This window comes from Dysidea avara, chromosome 5, assembly GCF_963678975.1.
Source record: "Dysidea avara chromosome 5, odDysAvar1.4, whole genome shotgun sequence".
Lineage (NCBI taxonomy): Eukaryota > Metazoa > Porifera > Demospongiae > Dictyoceratida > Dysideidae > Dysidea > Dysidea avara.
In genome coordinates this window covers 31155115-31172653 of record NC_089276.1, presented here as the reverse complement: position 1 = coordinate 31172653, position 17539 = coordinate 31155115, and the positions used below count along the sequence as shown (strand labels likewise).

The 17539-nt window shown below is 35.9% G+C and overlaps 1 protein-coding gene across 1 annotated transcript; it reads left to right on the top strand.

Annotated features, from left to right (window-relative positions):
* The first annotated feature begins 7073 nt into the window (after positions 1–7073).
* Positions 7074–17196, top strand: LOC136255185 (probable outer membrane protein pmp6). Its single transcript, XM_066047907.1, has 2 exons — positions 7074–7321; positions 14067–17196. Exon 2 carries the CDS (start codon positions 14869–14871, stop codon positions 17194–17196), a length of 2328 nt encoding a protein of 775 aa, XP_065903979.1. The 5' UTR covers positions 7074–7321; positions 14067–14868.
* The last annotated feature ends 343 nt before the right edge of the window (positions 17197–17539 follow it).

The following is a 17539-nucleotide window of genomic DNA, read 5'->3' as shown; positions in this document are numbered from 1 at the left end:
AAGGGAAAAATGTATAGGGCTATGACCTCTGTATCAATACATATATCAACATCATTTCTGATAATACAAGCTCACACAATGTAGATACAAATAAAACTGATTTGATTGTTAAGATTTTAAAACATTTCCATTTGATTGTTGTAGTTTCATACAAAGTCACATCTCTAGTGTGTATCAACTATTAGTTGGTTTCTGTATTGTGAAATGATAACAGAACTCATAAATGTTTGTTTAGTTAAAGTAAAAATGAATCATGTGTTAGAGCTTCTCATCTTTGTATAAATTTATACCTGTTGTGAGTAGTGATATAGCTATATATGACAGAATAGACAGATTATTGAACATACTACTATGCCACATTATAATTAATTTTATTATTCAGATTATTCCTTGTCGTTAATTGACTATAGCTATTCTCAACATGCCAGAAGGTTTTGGCAGTGGTTAGAGATGAAAATTGTGATGTGGCATTTTCATACACCTATCAATGTTACTTCCTAAGGTCATGTAGCTGGTAGGGTAATTGTCATACAAAGTTGTCCTACAAGATTTAGCAATTCCCGAGGTATACAGTATGGGTTTATTTATTTATTTACTGTATTTATTATCTAATTCATCCAAATAGGAAGGGGTGGCACCAAATGGCTAGGCCTGCACGAGGCTTTGACATGTGAAACTATTTCCAGAGTGGAAATGTCATATAGTATTTAGATACCTCACCAATCCCCCACCTGTGCATAATCTACAGTCAGGTGCAGCATATATAGCAATGATAAGTGTGCAATTTTGTTTCTAGTAGCTAATAATATTTGTTGTGCCCTGTGTTCTGGCATATACATAAATCACTCTTCCAATTAATGAACATGTATCCCATAGTGTACTAGTGGTCGTCTGTCTATTCTGTTTTGGTATGTGTATATTCAGTACAATATAGTGAACAATAGGAACTAAGGTAATATCAGTACAAATTGTTACAAAGATGAAAGCTTTAAATGTGACAAACAATCACTTAACAAATATCAAGTTTTATTTTCTTCTGTGCAACAAGGAAACCAATTAATTAATGCTAACTACACATCATGTACGTGACTTCATATAATATGTGAATTAACTTTCAAGAAAACATTTTAAGACATCTTATCAGTACTACTTTATGCTGTATAGTTCAACTACATATCGATGCAATACAACTTAACATTGGTACCATAATAAAGTAAATTTGATCATTTGACTTGCTTGTTTGGAAATAAAGTGAAACTTTTCTGATCATGTCACTTTTAGAGCAAAATATCCTGATGGTGTTATTTAAAGTAACAACCTTTAGCAACTTCACACATGTACAAAGATGAATATTACTGGTTCTAGTAGAGTAATGCCTCTCTAAAGGATATTTTGAGATACATGCTACAGAAAATTTTGGCCCTTTTGTACTACGGTAAAAGGGAAAAATGTATAGGGCTATGACCTCTGTATCAATACATATATCAACATCATTTCTGATAATACAAGCTCACACAATGTAGATACAAATAAAACTGATTTGATTGTTAAGATTTTAAAACATTTCCATTTGATTGTTGTAGTTTCATACAAAGTCACATCTCTAGTGTGTATCAACTATTAGTTGGTTTCTGTATTGTGAAATGATAACAGAACTCATAAATGTTTGTTTAGTTAAAGTAAAAATGAATCATGTGTTAGAGCTTCTCATCTTTGTATAAATTTATACCTGTTGTGAGTAGTGATATAGCTATATATGACAGAATAGACAGATTATTGAACATACTACTATGCCACATTATAATTAATTTTATTATTCAGATTATTCCTTGTCGTTAATTGACTATAGCTATTCTCAACATGCCAGAAGGTTTTGGCAGTGGTTAGAGATGAAAATTGTGATGTGGCATTTTCATACACCTATCAATGTTACTTCCTAAGGTCATGTAGCTGGTAGGGTAATTGTCATACAAAGTTGTCCTACAAGATTTAGCAATTCCCGAGGTATACAGTATGGGTTTATTTATTTATTTACTGTATTTATTATCTAATTCATCCAAATAGGAAGGGGTGGCACCAAATGGCTAGGCCTGCACGAGGCTTTGACATGTGAAACTATTTCCAGAGTGGAAATGTCATATAGTATTTAGATACCTCACCAATCCCCCACCTGTGCATAATCTACAGTCAGGTGCAGCATATATAGCAATGATAAGTGTGCAATTTTGTTTCTAGTAGCTAATAATATTTGTTGTGCCCTGTGTTCTGGCATATACATAAATCACTCTTCCAATTAATGAACATGTATCCCATAGTGTACTAGTGGTCGTCTGTCTATTCTGTTTTGGTATGTGTATATTCAGTACAATATAGTGAACAATAGGAACTAAGGTAATATCAGTACAAATTGTTACAAAGATGAAAGCTTTAAATGTGACAAACAATCACTTAACAAATATCAAGTTTTATTTTCTTCTGTGCAACAAGGAAACCAATTAATTAATGCTAACTACACATCATGTACGTGACTTCATATAATATGTGAATTAACTTTCAAGAAAACATTTTAAGACATCTTATCAGTACTACTTTATGCTGTATAGTTCAACTACATATCGATGCAATACAACTTAACATTGGTACCATAATAAAGTAAATTTGATCATTTGACTTGCTTGTTTGGAAATAAAGTGAAACTTTTCTGATCATGTCACTTTTAGAGCAAAATATCCTGATGGTGTTATTTAAAGTAACAACCTTTAGCAACTTCACACATGTACAAAGATGAATATTACTGGTTCTAGTAGAGTAATACCTCTCTAAAGGATATTTTGAGATACATGCTACAGAAAATTTTGGCCCTTTTGTACTACGGTAAAAGGGAAAAATGTATAGGGCTATGACCTCTGTATCAATATATATATCAACATCATTTCTGATAATACAAGCTCACACAATGTAGATACAAATAAAACTGATTTGATTATTAAGATTTTAAAACATTTCCATTTGATTGTTTTAGTTTCATACAAAGTCAAATCTCTAGTGTGTATCAACTATTAGTTGGTTTCTGTTAGGGTTGTTAGGTATTTAGGTATTAGTAGTTAAAAAGGTATTTTTCAGATACCGAAGCGGTTTTCTAAAAATACCGAATACCGAATTTGATGTAGTAATTAATTTTTGGTGGTTTAGTGGTGACCATACGTACATGAAGTCAAGCCTCATACAACCATAATTACGTTGTGGACAAGCACAGCTCTGTGAGTGCATGTTGAAGTATTCACAATGGTTTTTACGGATACTTCAAAACTTACTTTGTGGCACAATATTATTGTTGTTTTATTTGTTTCTTTTTTTAAAATGTGGGTATAAGTGCAAATCATAGCTTACCCAAGTTTAAAAGGTATTTAGTGATACCGAGGTATTTCTCCTAATACCGTACCGTTCTTCAAAAATGCAATACTGCCCATCCCTAGTTTCTGTATTGTGAAATGATAACAGAACTCATAAATGTTTGTTTAGTTAAATAAAAATGAATCATGTGTCAGAGCTTCATCCTTGTATAAATTTATACCTGTTGTGAGTAGTGATATAGCTATATATGACAGAGTAGACAGATTATTTAACATACTACTATGCCACATTATAATTAATTTTATTATTCAGATTATTCCTTGTCGTTAATTGACTATAGCTATTCTCAACATGCCAGAAGCTTTTGGCAGTGGTTAGAGATGAAAATTGTGATGTGGCATTTTCATACACCTATCAATGTTACTTCCTAAGGTCATGTAGCTGGTAGGGTAATTGTCATACAAAGTTGTCCTACAAGATTTAGCATTTCCCGAGGTATACAGTATGGGTTTATTTATTTATTTACTGTATTTATTATCTAATTCATCCAAATAGGAAGGGGTGGCACCAAATGGCTAGGCCTGCACGAGGCTTTGACATGTGAAACTATTTCCAGAGTGGAAATGTCATATAGTATTTAGATACCTCACCAATCCCCCACCTGTGCATAATCTACAGTCAGGTGCAGCATATATAGCAATGATAAAGTGTGCAATTTTGTTTCTAGTAGCTAATAATATTTGTTGTGCCCTGTGTTCTGGCATATACATAAATCACTCTTCCAATTAATGAACATGTATCCCATAGTGTACTAGTGGTCGTCTGTCTATTCTGTTTTGGTATGTGTATATTCAGTACAATATAGTGAACAATAGGAACTAAGGTAATATCAGTACAAATTGTTACAAAGATGAAAGCTTTAAATGTGACAAACAATCACTTAACAAATATCAAGTTTTATTTTCTTCTGTGCAACAAGGAAACCAATTAATTAATGCTAACTACACATCATGTACGTGACTTCATATAATATGTGAATTAACTTTCAAGAAAACATTTTAAGACATCTTATCAGTACTACTTTATGCTGTATAGTTCAACTACATATCGATGCAATACAACTTAACATTGGTACCATAATAAAGTAAATTTGATCATTTGACTTGCTTGTTTGGAAATAAAGTGAAACTTTTCTGATCATGTCACTTTTAGAGCAAAATATCCTGATGGTGTTATTTAAAGTAACAACCTTTAGCAACTTCACACATGTACAAAGATGAATATTACTGGTTCTAGTAGAGTAATGCCTCTCTAAAGGATATTTTGAGATACATGCTACAGAAAATTTTGGCCCTTTTGTACTACGGTAAAAGGGAAAAATGTATAGGGCTATGACCTCTGTATCAATACATATATCAACATCATTTCTGATAATACAAGCTCACACAATGTAGATACAAATAAAACTGATTTGATTGTTAAGATTTTAAAACATTTCCATTTGATTGTTGTAGTTTCATACAAAGTCACATCTCTAGTGTGTATCAACTATTAGTTGGTTTCTGTATTGTGAAATGATAACAGAACTCATAAATGTTTGTTTAGTTAAAGTAAAAATGAATCATGTGTTAGAGCTTCTCATCTTTGTATAAATTTATACCTGTTGTGAGTAGTGATATAGCTATATATGACAGAATAGACAGATTATTGAACATACTACTATGCCACATTATAATTAATTTTATTATTCAGATTATTCCTTGTCGTTAATTGACTATAGCTATTCTCAACATGCCAGAAGGTTTTGGCAGTGGTTAGAGATGAAAATTGTGATGTGGCATTTTCATACACCTATCAATGTTACTTCCTAAGGTCATGTAGCTGGTAGGGTAATTGTCATACAAAGTTGTCCTACAAGATTTAGCAATTCCCGAGGTATACAGTATGGGTTTATTTATTTATTTACTGTATTTATTATCTAATTCATCCAAATAGGAAGGGGTGGCACCAAATGGCTAGGCCTGCACGAGGCTTTGACATGTGAAACTATTTCCAGAGTGGAAATGTCATATAGTATTTAGATACCTCACCAATCCCCCACCTGTGCATAATCTACAGTCAGGTGCAGCATATATAGCAATGATAAGTGTGCAATTTTGTTTCTAGTAGCTAATAATATTTGTTGTGCCCTGTGTTCTGGCATATACATAAATCACTCTTCCAATTAATGAACATGTATCCCATAGTGTACTAGTGGTCGTCTGTCTATTCTGTTTTGGTATGTGTATATTCAGTACAATATAGTGAACAATAGGAACTAAGGTAATATCAGTACAAATTGTTACAAAGATGAAAGCTTTAAATGTGACAAACAATCACTTAACAAATATCAAGTTTTATTTTCTTCTGTGCAACAAGGAAACCAATTAATTAATGCTAACTACACATCATGTACGTGACTTCATATAATATGTGAATTAACTTTCAAGAAAACATTTTAAGACATCTTATCAGTACTACTTTATGCTGTATAGTTCAACTACATATCGATGCAATACAACTTAACATTGGTACCATAATAAAGTAAATTTGATCATTTGACTTGCTTGTTTGGAAATAAAGTGAAACTTTTCTGATCATGTCACTTTTAGAGCAAAATATCCTGATGGTGTTATTTAAAGTAACAACCTTTAGCAACTTCACACATGTACAAAGATGAATATTACTGGTTCTAGTAGAGTAATACCTCTCTAAAGGATATTTTGAGATACATGCTACAGAAAATTTTGGCCCTTTTGTACTACGGTAAAAGGGAAAAATGTATAGGGCTATGACCTCTGTATCAATATATATATCAACATCATTTCTGATAATACAAGCTCACACAATGTAGATACAAATAAAACTGATTTGATTATTAAGATTTTAAAACATTTCCATTTGATTGTTTTAGTTTCATACAAAGTCAAATCTCTAGTGTGTATCAACTATTAGTTGGTTTCTGTTAGGGTTGTTAGGTATTTAGGTATTAGTAGTTAAAAAGGTATTTTTCAGATACCGAAGCGGTTTTCTAAAAATACCGAATACCGAATTTGATGTAGTAATTAATTTTTGGTGGTTTAGTGGTGACCATACGTACATGAAGTCAAGCCTCATACAACCATAATTACGTTGTGGACAAGCACAGCTCTGTGAGTGCATGTTGAAGTATTCACAATGGTTTTTACGGATACTTCAAAACTTACTTTGTGGCACAATATTATTGTTGTTTTATTTGTTTCTTTTTTTAAAATGTGGGTATAAGTGCAAATCATAGCTTACCCAAGTTTAAAAGGTATTTAGTGATACCGAGGTATTTCTCCTAATACCGTACCGTTCTTCAAAAATGCAATACTGCCCATCCCTAGTTTCTGTATTGTGAAATGATAACAGAACTCATAAATGTTTGTTTAGTTAAATAAAAATGAATCATGTGTCAGAGCTTCATCCTTGTATAAATTTATACCTGTTGTGAGTAGTGATATAGCTATATATGACAGAGTAGACAGATTATTTAACATACTACTATGCCACATTATAATTAATTTTATTATTCAGATTATTCCTTGTCGTTAATTGACTATAGCTATTCTCAACATGCCAGAAGCTTTTGGCAGTGGTTAGAGATGAAAATTGTGATGTGGCATTTTCATACACCTATCAATGTTACTTCCTAAGGTCATGTAGCTGGTAGGGTAATTGTCATACAAAGTTGTCCTACAAGATTTAGCATTTCCCGAGGTATACAGTATGGGTTTATTTATTTATTTACTGTATTTATTATCTAATTCATCCAAATAGGAAGGGGTGGCACCAAATGGCTAGGCCTGCACGAGGCTTTGACATGTGAAACTATTTCCAGAGTGGAAATGTCATATAGTATTTAGATACCTCACCAATCCCCCACCTGTGCATAATCTACAGTCAGGTGCAGCATATATAGCAATGATAAAGTGTGCAATTTTGTTTCTAGTAGCTAATAATATTTGTTGTGCCCTGTGTTCTGGCATATACATAAATCACTCTTCCAATTAATGAACATGTATCCCATAGTGTACTAGTGGTCGTCTGTCTATTCTGTTTTGGTATGTGTATATTCAGTACAATATAGTGAACAATAGGAACTAAGATAATCACGAGGCTACACAGAGTTACATAAGGCTACATTGGGTTACATTAAAGCTACAAAGATTTATGATACTACACATGGTTACATGCAGCTACACTGGGTTACATTAAGCTACACTGGGTTACAGGATACTGCACAAGGTTGCATGAGGCTACACTGAGGCATTACAGAGGCTACACTGAGGCATTACAGAGGCTACACTGGATTACATGAGGCTATACACAAGCTTACATGAAGCTACACAGAGTTACCTGAGGCTACACAGGGTTACATGAGGTTATACGCAGTGTTACATAAGGATACATTGGTTTACATGAAGCTACACAAAGTTACATTGGGATAATTATATGAGGCTACACAATGTTACATGAGGCTACACTGGATGATATATTTGAGGCTACACAGGGTTACATGAGGCTACACAGGGTGACATGAGGCTACACAGGGTTACATGAGGCTACAGTGGGTCACATGAGGCTAAACTGTACTACATGAGGCTGCACAAATTTACATAAGGATACATAGGGTTACATGAGGCTACACAGAAGTTATACATAGGGTTACATGAAGCTACATAGGCTTACACGATGTTACATAGAGCTACAAAGAGTTACATGAGGCTACACGGAGTTACATGAGGCTATACATTGGGTTACTTGAGGCTACACTTGGTAACATGAGGCTACACAAGGTTGCATGAGACTGACATGTACAGTTACATGAGGCTACAAAGGGATAATTATATGAGGCTACACTAGATTACATGAGGCTACACAGAGTTACATGAGGCTACATTGGATTACATGAGGCTACACTAGGTTACATGAGGCTACACCAAGTTACATGAGGCTACACAAGGTTGCATGAGAGTGACAGAGTTACATGAGTATACAAAGGGTTACATGAGCTGCACAGAGTTGCATGATACTACATTGGAGCCTCATGTAACCTTTTGTAAACCCAATGTAGCATCATGTACTTCTGTGCAGCCTCATTTAACCCTGTGTAGCCTCATGTAACCCTGTGTAGCTTCATGTAACCCAATGTCTCCTCTTGTAACATTTGTCTAGCCTCATGTAACCTAGTGTTACCTCATGTAACCCAATGTAGCCTCATGTAACCTAGTGTTACCTCATGTAACCCAATGTAGCCTCATGTAACTCTGTACAGCCTCATGTAACCCTTTGTAGCCTCCTGTAACCCTGTGTATTGCCCCATGTAACTCTGTGTAGCCTCATGTAACCCTGTGTATTGCCTCATGCAATTCTGTGTAGCCTCATGTAACTCTGTGTAGCCTTATGTAACCCAATTTCTCCTCATGTAACCATATCATGTCTAGCCTCAAGTAACCCAATGTAGCGTCATGTAATCCAATGTAGTCTCATGTAACTCTGTGCAGCCTCATGTAACCCTGTCTAGCCCTCATGTAACTCAGTGTAGCCTCATTTAACCTTGTGTAGCCTCCTGTGTATTGCCTCATGTAACTCTGTATACGCTCATGTAACCCTGTGTATTGCCTCATGTAACTCTGTGTAGTTCCATGTAACTCTGTGTAGTTCCATGTAACCCTGTGTTTTGCCTTGTGTAACTCTGTGTAGTCTCATGTAACTCTGTGCAGCCTAATGTAACCCTTTGTAGCCTCATGTAACTCTGTGTAGCCCCGTGTAACACTTTGTAGCCTCATGTAACTCTGTGTAGCCTCATGTAACCCAATGTAACCTCATGTAACCTACATGAGACTGCACAGAGTTACATGAGGCTACACAGAGTTACATGAGGCTACAGAGGGTTACATGAGGCTGCACAGAACTACACGGGGCTACATTGGGTTACACGAGGCTACATTTGGTGACATGAAGCTAGACATGGTATGGTTACATGAGAAGACATTGGGTTACATGAGGCTACACAGAGTTACATGAGGCAATACACAGGGTTACATGAGCTGCACAGAGTTGCATGATATTACATTGGAGGCTATGCAGCCTCATGTAACCTTTTGTAAACCCAATGTAGCATCATGTACTTCTGTGCAGCCTCATGTAACCCTTTGTAGGCTCATGTAACTCAGTGTAGCCTCATTTAACCCTGTTTAGCCTCCTGTGTATTGCCTCATGTAACTCTGTATAGTCTCATGTAACCCTATGTATTGCCTCATCTAACTCTGTGTAGTCTCATGTAACCCTGTGTATTGCCTCATGTAACTCTGTGTAGCCTCATGTAACCCAATGTCTCCTCATGTGATCATACCATGTCTAGCTTCATGTAACCAAATGTAGCCTCATGTAACCAAAAGTAGCCTCATGTAATCCAATGTAGCCTCGTGTAATTCTGTGCAGCCTCATGTAACCCTTTGTAGCCTCATGTAACCCTTTGTAGCCTTATGTAACTCTGTGCAGCCTCATGTAACTCTGTGCAGCCTCATGTAAGTTACATGAAGCTACATTGGGTTACATGAAGCATGAGGCTACAAAGTGTTACACAAGGTTACACAGAGTTACATGAGGCTACGGAGGGTTACATGAGGCTGCACAGAGTTACATGAGGCAATACACAGGGTTACATGAGACTATACAGAGTTACATGAGGCAATACACAGGAGGCTACACAGGGTTAAATGAGGCTACACTGAGTTACATGAGGCTGCACAGAGTTACATGAGACTACATTGGATTACATGGCGCTACATTGGGTTACTTGAGGCTAGACACGATATGGTTACATGAGGAGAAATTGGATTACATGAGGCTACAAAGGGTTACATGAGGCTGTACAGAGTTACATGAGGCTACACTAGGTTTCATGAGGCTAGACAAGGTTACATAAGGAGACACTGGGTTACATGAGGCTACACAGAGTTACAGTACATGAGGCTACACAGGATTACATTAGGATACATAAAGTTACAGGAGGATACATCTGGTTGCATTAGCTTTACATAAGGGTACACAAAGTTGCATGAGGCTATACACAGAGTTGCATAAGGATACATTGGGTTACATGCTTGAGGTTACACAGAGTTCTATGAGGCTACCAGAGTTACATGAGACTACACAGGGTTACAACAGGTCAAACAGAGGATAATATCTATAGTCTGGAAGAAACACAGGATTACAACAGGCTACACAAGAGGTTACAACTATATGTATTAGTATTACTACTACTACCTTCGCAGTGTCCAGCACTAAAGGTTGACGGTCTTTGAATTAACTATCTTAATAAATAGAATGCTTGAGAATTTGCAAACAGCTCAGGTTACACAGGCTTCACAGGGTTACATGAGGTTACAAATCAGCTACACGAGGCTGCATTGGGTTACATGAGGATGACTACACTGAGGCTACAGGAGTACAAAGGGTTACAACAAGCTATGCAGGTTTACAACATGCTATACTTGGCTACTACACTGAGGATATACGCAAAGTTGCACCAGACTACACAGGAGTTCATGAGGATAAGCCTGCTAAATGAAGCTACACTTGGTTGCAAGTGGATCTGTGGATACACCTAGGTAATAGTGGATCATGATACACTGGGCTACAAGTGCACATTAATACACAGTCACTTCTATAGAGGATACACTGGGTTATGTCAACTGAGTTACAACAGGGTTTCACATCGGTACACAGTAGGTATACTTTGTTACATGAGAATACACTGGGATACAAATGGAAGTACTGGATTACAAAATGGATACTTGGGTGTATACATACAATCAGTATTTTTCCTATAATACAGTGCTGTAATTCACAATAAACTTGTGCTAGTCTCCATTTAACTGGGTTTTTAGCACAACTATATAGATAGATATGGCGTTGTTTCTTCCATATGCTCTAAGTTGTAAGGCTTTAGCAGGTTACTAAACAAGTACATAATAAGAATACAGATTTATCTTTATGTACCCTTGCTACACTAGTGGAAAAGGTTTAGTTACTCTAATAGACCAGTTACACAGTCTATTCATGATCAACCTCAACTCTATAGCTACTCTTCACTTAATTTTTGATTTGGTTATTCCCCTCAACATGTATCTATCACAAAACTTCAATGTAAATAATAGTCATGTAAAAGCAGCAATAAGATATTTAGTATTGTTTAGTAAAAAGGTGAAAAATTTATCGTAAATGTTAAGCCCAAATATGAGTAAGGCAAATTACAGTACACAACAATACACAAGAAAGCTTATGTAGTGTATGTGGAATCACATCAACCATTAGGTATTGTAACTTTAAATTTATAACCACAACCCTTGATAAATTTACTCAACTTTTTAAGACTTTAAAGAACCCCTAAAGCTCATTTAAATATTTAAAGCTGGAACACAGTTTAATACACTATATACACAATCTCCTGAGTATCTGTAACCAGGTGTAACCCTGTGTAGCCTCATGTATGTAACTGAGTGTATATATCCCCATGTAACCCTGTGTAGCCTCATGTAACCCTGTGTAGCTTCATGTAACACTGTGTAGCTTCATGTAACCCAGTGCATCCTCATGTAACCATTTAACCCTTTGTATCATCATGTAACCTCGTGTAGCTTCACATGTGATTGAAAATGGATCTTCCACACACATCCAATACTATGAACTGTGAAGATTACATATAAGCCTGAAGTTCTTGCCAACCATTAATCCATGCTGGGCCTCTACTGAGCAAAATTCAAGTAACTAGCTTTTTCTCAGCTGAAGTTATAAATTGTCAAAGTTGGTAAACTGGATGTGTGTGGAATACCTCTTTTGCAAACCTGGTCACAGATGTGACTGGATGTGCAAAAAGGAGTCTTCCACGCACATCCAATTCTCTGAACTTGAGAGCTATGTTGGTACTCACTACTGACCAAATTTCACGTCAATATCTTTTTCCAATTTTATAAGTTATTAATTGTCAAAGTTAGTAAATTGGATGTGGGTGGAATACCCCTTTTCGCAAATCCGGTCACATATAACCAGGAACTCCGTGTATAACAATAGCCTTGTGTATCCTAATGTAACCCTGTGTAATGCTGTGTAGCTTCATGTAACCATGTTGTAACCCTGTGTAGCCTAATGTGTGTATCAACATGTAACCCAGTTTAGCCTTCAATGTAACCTGTGTTGCAATCCTTTGTAGCCTCCTAGCCGAATGTAATGCAATGTATTCTCATGTAACTCTGTGTAGCCTCATGTAACCCTATGTATCCTCATGTAAAGCTGTATATAGCCTAATGTAACCGCATGTAATTTGGTGAAGCCTCATGTAACCTGTATAATTATCCCTTTGTACCCTGATGTAACTTCATGTAGCCCTGTGTAGCCTCATGTAACCAAGTGTAGCTTCATGTAACCCTTTGTATTTCCTCATGTAACTCTGTGTAGTCTCATGTAACCCTGTGTATTGCCTTATATAACTCTTTGTAGCCCCATGTAACTCTGTGCAGCCTCACGTAACCCTTTGTAGCCTCATGTAGCCTCATGCAACCTTGTGCAGTATCATGTAACCCAGTGTAGCTACATGTAACCATGTGTAGCATCATGTAACTCTTTGTAGCTTTAATGTAACCCAGTGTAGCCTTATGTAACTCTGTGTAGCCTCATGTAATCTTGTGTAACCTGTTGTAGATGTTTGATCGCAAGGTTTGTTAAGATTAACGGTACATTAAGTAAAGAATTTAATGGTTTAACAAATAATGTTCATGGTTTAACAACTAATGTTCATGACTTAATAAATAATGAAAAGTACTATAGAAATCTTGCACATTTTTGGGTAAACAATATCAAGGATCCATTTCTATTTTTGGAAATGTAATTAAAAACCTAAATTTTGATACAAATGGCATCTCAAAGTTCAGGTTTTGTGCCAAAATGTGTAACAGGACAACAAATGGCACATAATAGAGAAGATACTTGTCATTGTCTTGTCATTTGAGATTAAATATTGTAAATTATTTATTAAAAAAGAGTCATTATTTATTTATGAAAATGTACATATGTATAAACCATGTACAGCAAGCATATATAACCTAGTTTTTTATACTTATTATATTGTTATAATTTTGATACAAACAGCACCCCATATTGACAGTTCAGATATTTATGACCAAAATTAAGTGTTCCAAGTAATTAATCAGCTTTACAATGGTTACAACTGTTAGTCAGTACCTTGAATTACTACAAATTCTGGGTAACAGGTGCCAAACTGTCTTAATGGTAACACAGTGAATTGTAAATTTCACATGTGACATTAAGAATTGGGTCACATATTAAGTTTTGCTTTTCTTCTGTGCAACAAGGAAACCAATTAATTTATCATCTTTGATGGGATTGTTTGATTTGTATGGGACCTGTTCAGCTATTTTCCAAATGCAGTAAAAACATGCCTTATAAGCCACAACATCTTTGTAGGGCCAGGGCTTTGTTTCAGGCGATAGGTGTTGTCATCACTGATGCTGCCAATTGGGTCTGCTTTGTTGCTGCTAGAGACTTGAAATAGGCAGCATGCATTTTTTTGATGTCAGAAATATTATCCTTTTTGTGCATTCCTATATTCACTCTCCGCCGTCCAGGTGCTACTCTGTTCATAAGCCAGAGAAATGTGATGATGAATGTATTATGATTACGATGGAGCTATCAGGAGATTATCAGGCTTATGATGAATGTACAGTATTTGGGAGGTAGAGAGAGCAGGCTTTTCACCACTGACATTTGCGGCTACTGGTGGTATGCGATCTACTGCAATCAATTTGTTTAGAAAACTTGCCTCCATGTTGGCCGATAAGTGAATTATTACAAATTATTACAAAGAATAAAACTCCAAAACTACATGACAAGATTGGTTGTTACGACTTAGCAAAGATGCCAACATTTTATGTATCTTCATGCAACAAGGAAACCAATTAATTTTATGGTACATGTGGCTTCATCATACATAATTAAACCATAAAGAATGAAGTGGAAGGGTTGTTATCAATGATACATAATTCATCATAATTTAGCAAAGCTATATTTTATGCACCGGCTATGTTGTTACCATATTATCATAAGTATGTATAATGCACTAGTTCACAATTTGTATTATGCTTTGTACAGTTATATTCAAATAATCTTAAGATGAATGTTTTGAAGCAATCAAACTATTATGTATTAAGGTTACTGTCCTGTGAACAGTGGTGATATGTATCACATATTTGATTTATATGATTTGCAAATGATGCCTTTTATATTTATAAGTAGAATTTTATACATTTTTGCTAAACTATTCCCATCAAAGAACAAGAATTTGTTTTGAATTCCAACCACATCCTGTACAAATACTATAAATATCTTGATGCTGGAGCAAACTGAAGTACTTGTTCTGTACTGGCAAATATGCTACTTGCAAGGACAACCGGAGTGTTCCTGCTCCTTTTCTTCTTGCAAGGTATTGAACGAGTGAAAGGTGATACTGATCCCTGTGTTTATACAGTCAGCGACTATGATGATGTTTCAAATGATCCAGGGAATGGTCAAGATCAGCTTGCATGTTGTGTGACTGGCAACTGCACATTTCATTCCTTTGAAGATGCCCTCGGAAATGTTACCAATAATTTGGTCATTGACATAGAAACTTCAGTTGTGCTGTCTTCGAGCTTGACTATAGAAAATTTTGATAATATTCTGATAAGAAGCCAAATTAATGCTACAGTACTTTGTGCTGATGTTGGAAACTTACGTTTTGTCTCTTGTAGTAATGTTACAATTGAAGGGATAATTTGGCAAGGATGTGGAGGGCCACGTTTTCACAACTCCTCTAATATCACAATCCAAGATTGCTATTTCCATAATTCAACCAGACAAGCTGTTAGAATGTCCGAAATGTCAGGAGATGTACACATTAAAGATTGCCAGTTTACACATAACAATGATTACCGTGGTCACGGATCTGCCATACACTACTCTTTTCAGACTGTGGCTAACCCTCCACCAGCGTTGAATATTAATGACTGCAGCTTCACCTCAAATGGTCCAGCAGGAAGTGTGGTTTACATTAGTAGCTCAACCAGCAATATGCGTTATAATCTTTTACTACAAGATTCAGTGTTTATTAACAACCAAGGAGTACCTATTTACCTTTCAAATGTCCATATGAATGTTTTGGGGACTGTACCAATCAGGCAAAACACAGCAAACTCTGGTGGAGGAATTTTCAGTACTAACTCCATAATAGAATTTGATAACTGTAGTGTCCAATTCTGTGACAATTCAGCTACTGTTGGTGGAGCTATTTACTTTCAGAATTCTGATGTGACTTTTGGTTTAAATTCATCTGTACAATTTGAAAACAATTATGCAAGTACAAGTGGTGGAGGCATTTTTTCTCAAAGTCGATCGTTAATCACATTTGCTAATAACTCAGTGGTAACTTTTAGCAGTAACAGAGCTGGACAGGGAACTTATTATAGCAATAGGAGAGGAGGTGCCATATACGCTACAGTATATGCTGATATATCATTTACTGACAATTCACAAGTGACATTTAACAGTAACAGTGCAGGGTACCGTGGAGGCGCAATATCTATGAACAGCTATTCTAATATCAGATTTGGTGAAAACTCTTTTGTGAGATTTAATAATAATAGTATAGGACAAAGAGGAGGTGCTATAGAGATTGAACGTTACTCCCATATGCTCTTTGATGGAAATAGTGAGGTACATTTTAATAACAATAGTGCCAGAGATGGAGGAGCAATACTATCATATTATTCTGATATCTTTATAACTGGCAACTCGGTGGTAATATTTTGCAATAATAGTGGAAGTAGCAGAGGAGGAGCAATATATTTAGATAGTGGTGATTCTGATTTCTTTGTTAATGGAACTTCATCAGTGACATTTGATAACAATACTGCTCGTTCTTATGGAGGTGCTATATATACCACACAATATTCTGATATCTCATTTGAAGAAAATGCGGCAATAAAGTTTACTAATAATAGTGCTAGCAGTGGTGGTGTTTTTTATGCATCATATGGTTCACGTACTGTTATATCATGTCGTAAAAACTCTACAGTAGCATTTATTGACAATCGTGCCACCTCTAATGGGGGTGTTATCTACATATACCGGTATGCTACTATTTCATTTGGTGACAGCTCGGCAGCTACATTTGCTAGAAACACAGCCTATAGAGGGGGAGCTGTATATGCACGTTATTATATGCAAATGTCAGTTAATGGATATGCCAAAGTATCATTTGCGAACAATACTGCTACCTACCAAGGAGGAGCTGTATATGCACAGTATTATATACAAATGTCATTTACTGGAAGCACCAAAGCATCATTTGTGAACAATACTGCTACCTACCATGGAGGAGCTGTATACATCAGTTATTCTGATATCGTGTTTAATGCTCCAGTATTATTCCAGGAAAATAGTGCACAAAATGGCCAGGCAGTGTATTGTGATTATGGATCATCTTTGAGATTTGAAGAGAATTTATATAAGGGACTTGTCGATTACTATGGTGAAGAAGGAGATAATCTACATGTTAGTAGTAACTGTGGTATCACAGTTGAGAAATACACCTGTAAGTGTAAATTTTGTGTCTATTTCATCACAAGTAAAATTTATGTGGCTGTATACAGTTTATTTATATACAAATCTTTATGGGTGTTAAGCCAGGCGTGCCCACGGCCGGCTGTGGGAGCTCGCTGAAATTGTTCTCGTAAAATATGTGTGTTTTATTTGCTTCAGAACACTAAATGTTGCATCAAAATTATTACAGAATTTTTGCGTACAAGAGTACAACAATAGGGTTGGTATTGAGGGTCAGAGGCTCAGAGCCCAAATGTGTACCTGTGTACCTATCGAGGTTATCCGTGCCAGCGTTGAAACCGGGTCGAATCATCCGGGTCGCGTTTTCTCCTGGTCATCCGATTCCGACCCGGTTTACAAATTATCAGGGTCTAACCAGGATTGGATCACGTGAGAAACGAAATTGTTTGTTTGACGACGTGGAAACTTACAAACTAGTCGCGTGGCTCTTTTATGAGCCACG

What these genes read in the sequence shown, in the direction of transcription:
- LOC136255185 (XM_066047907.1), top strand. Translation starts at nt 14,869, where the DNA reads ATGCTACTTGCAAGGACAACCGGAGTGTTCCTGCTCCTTTTCTTCTTG.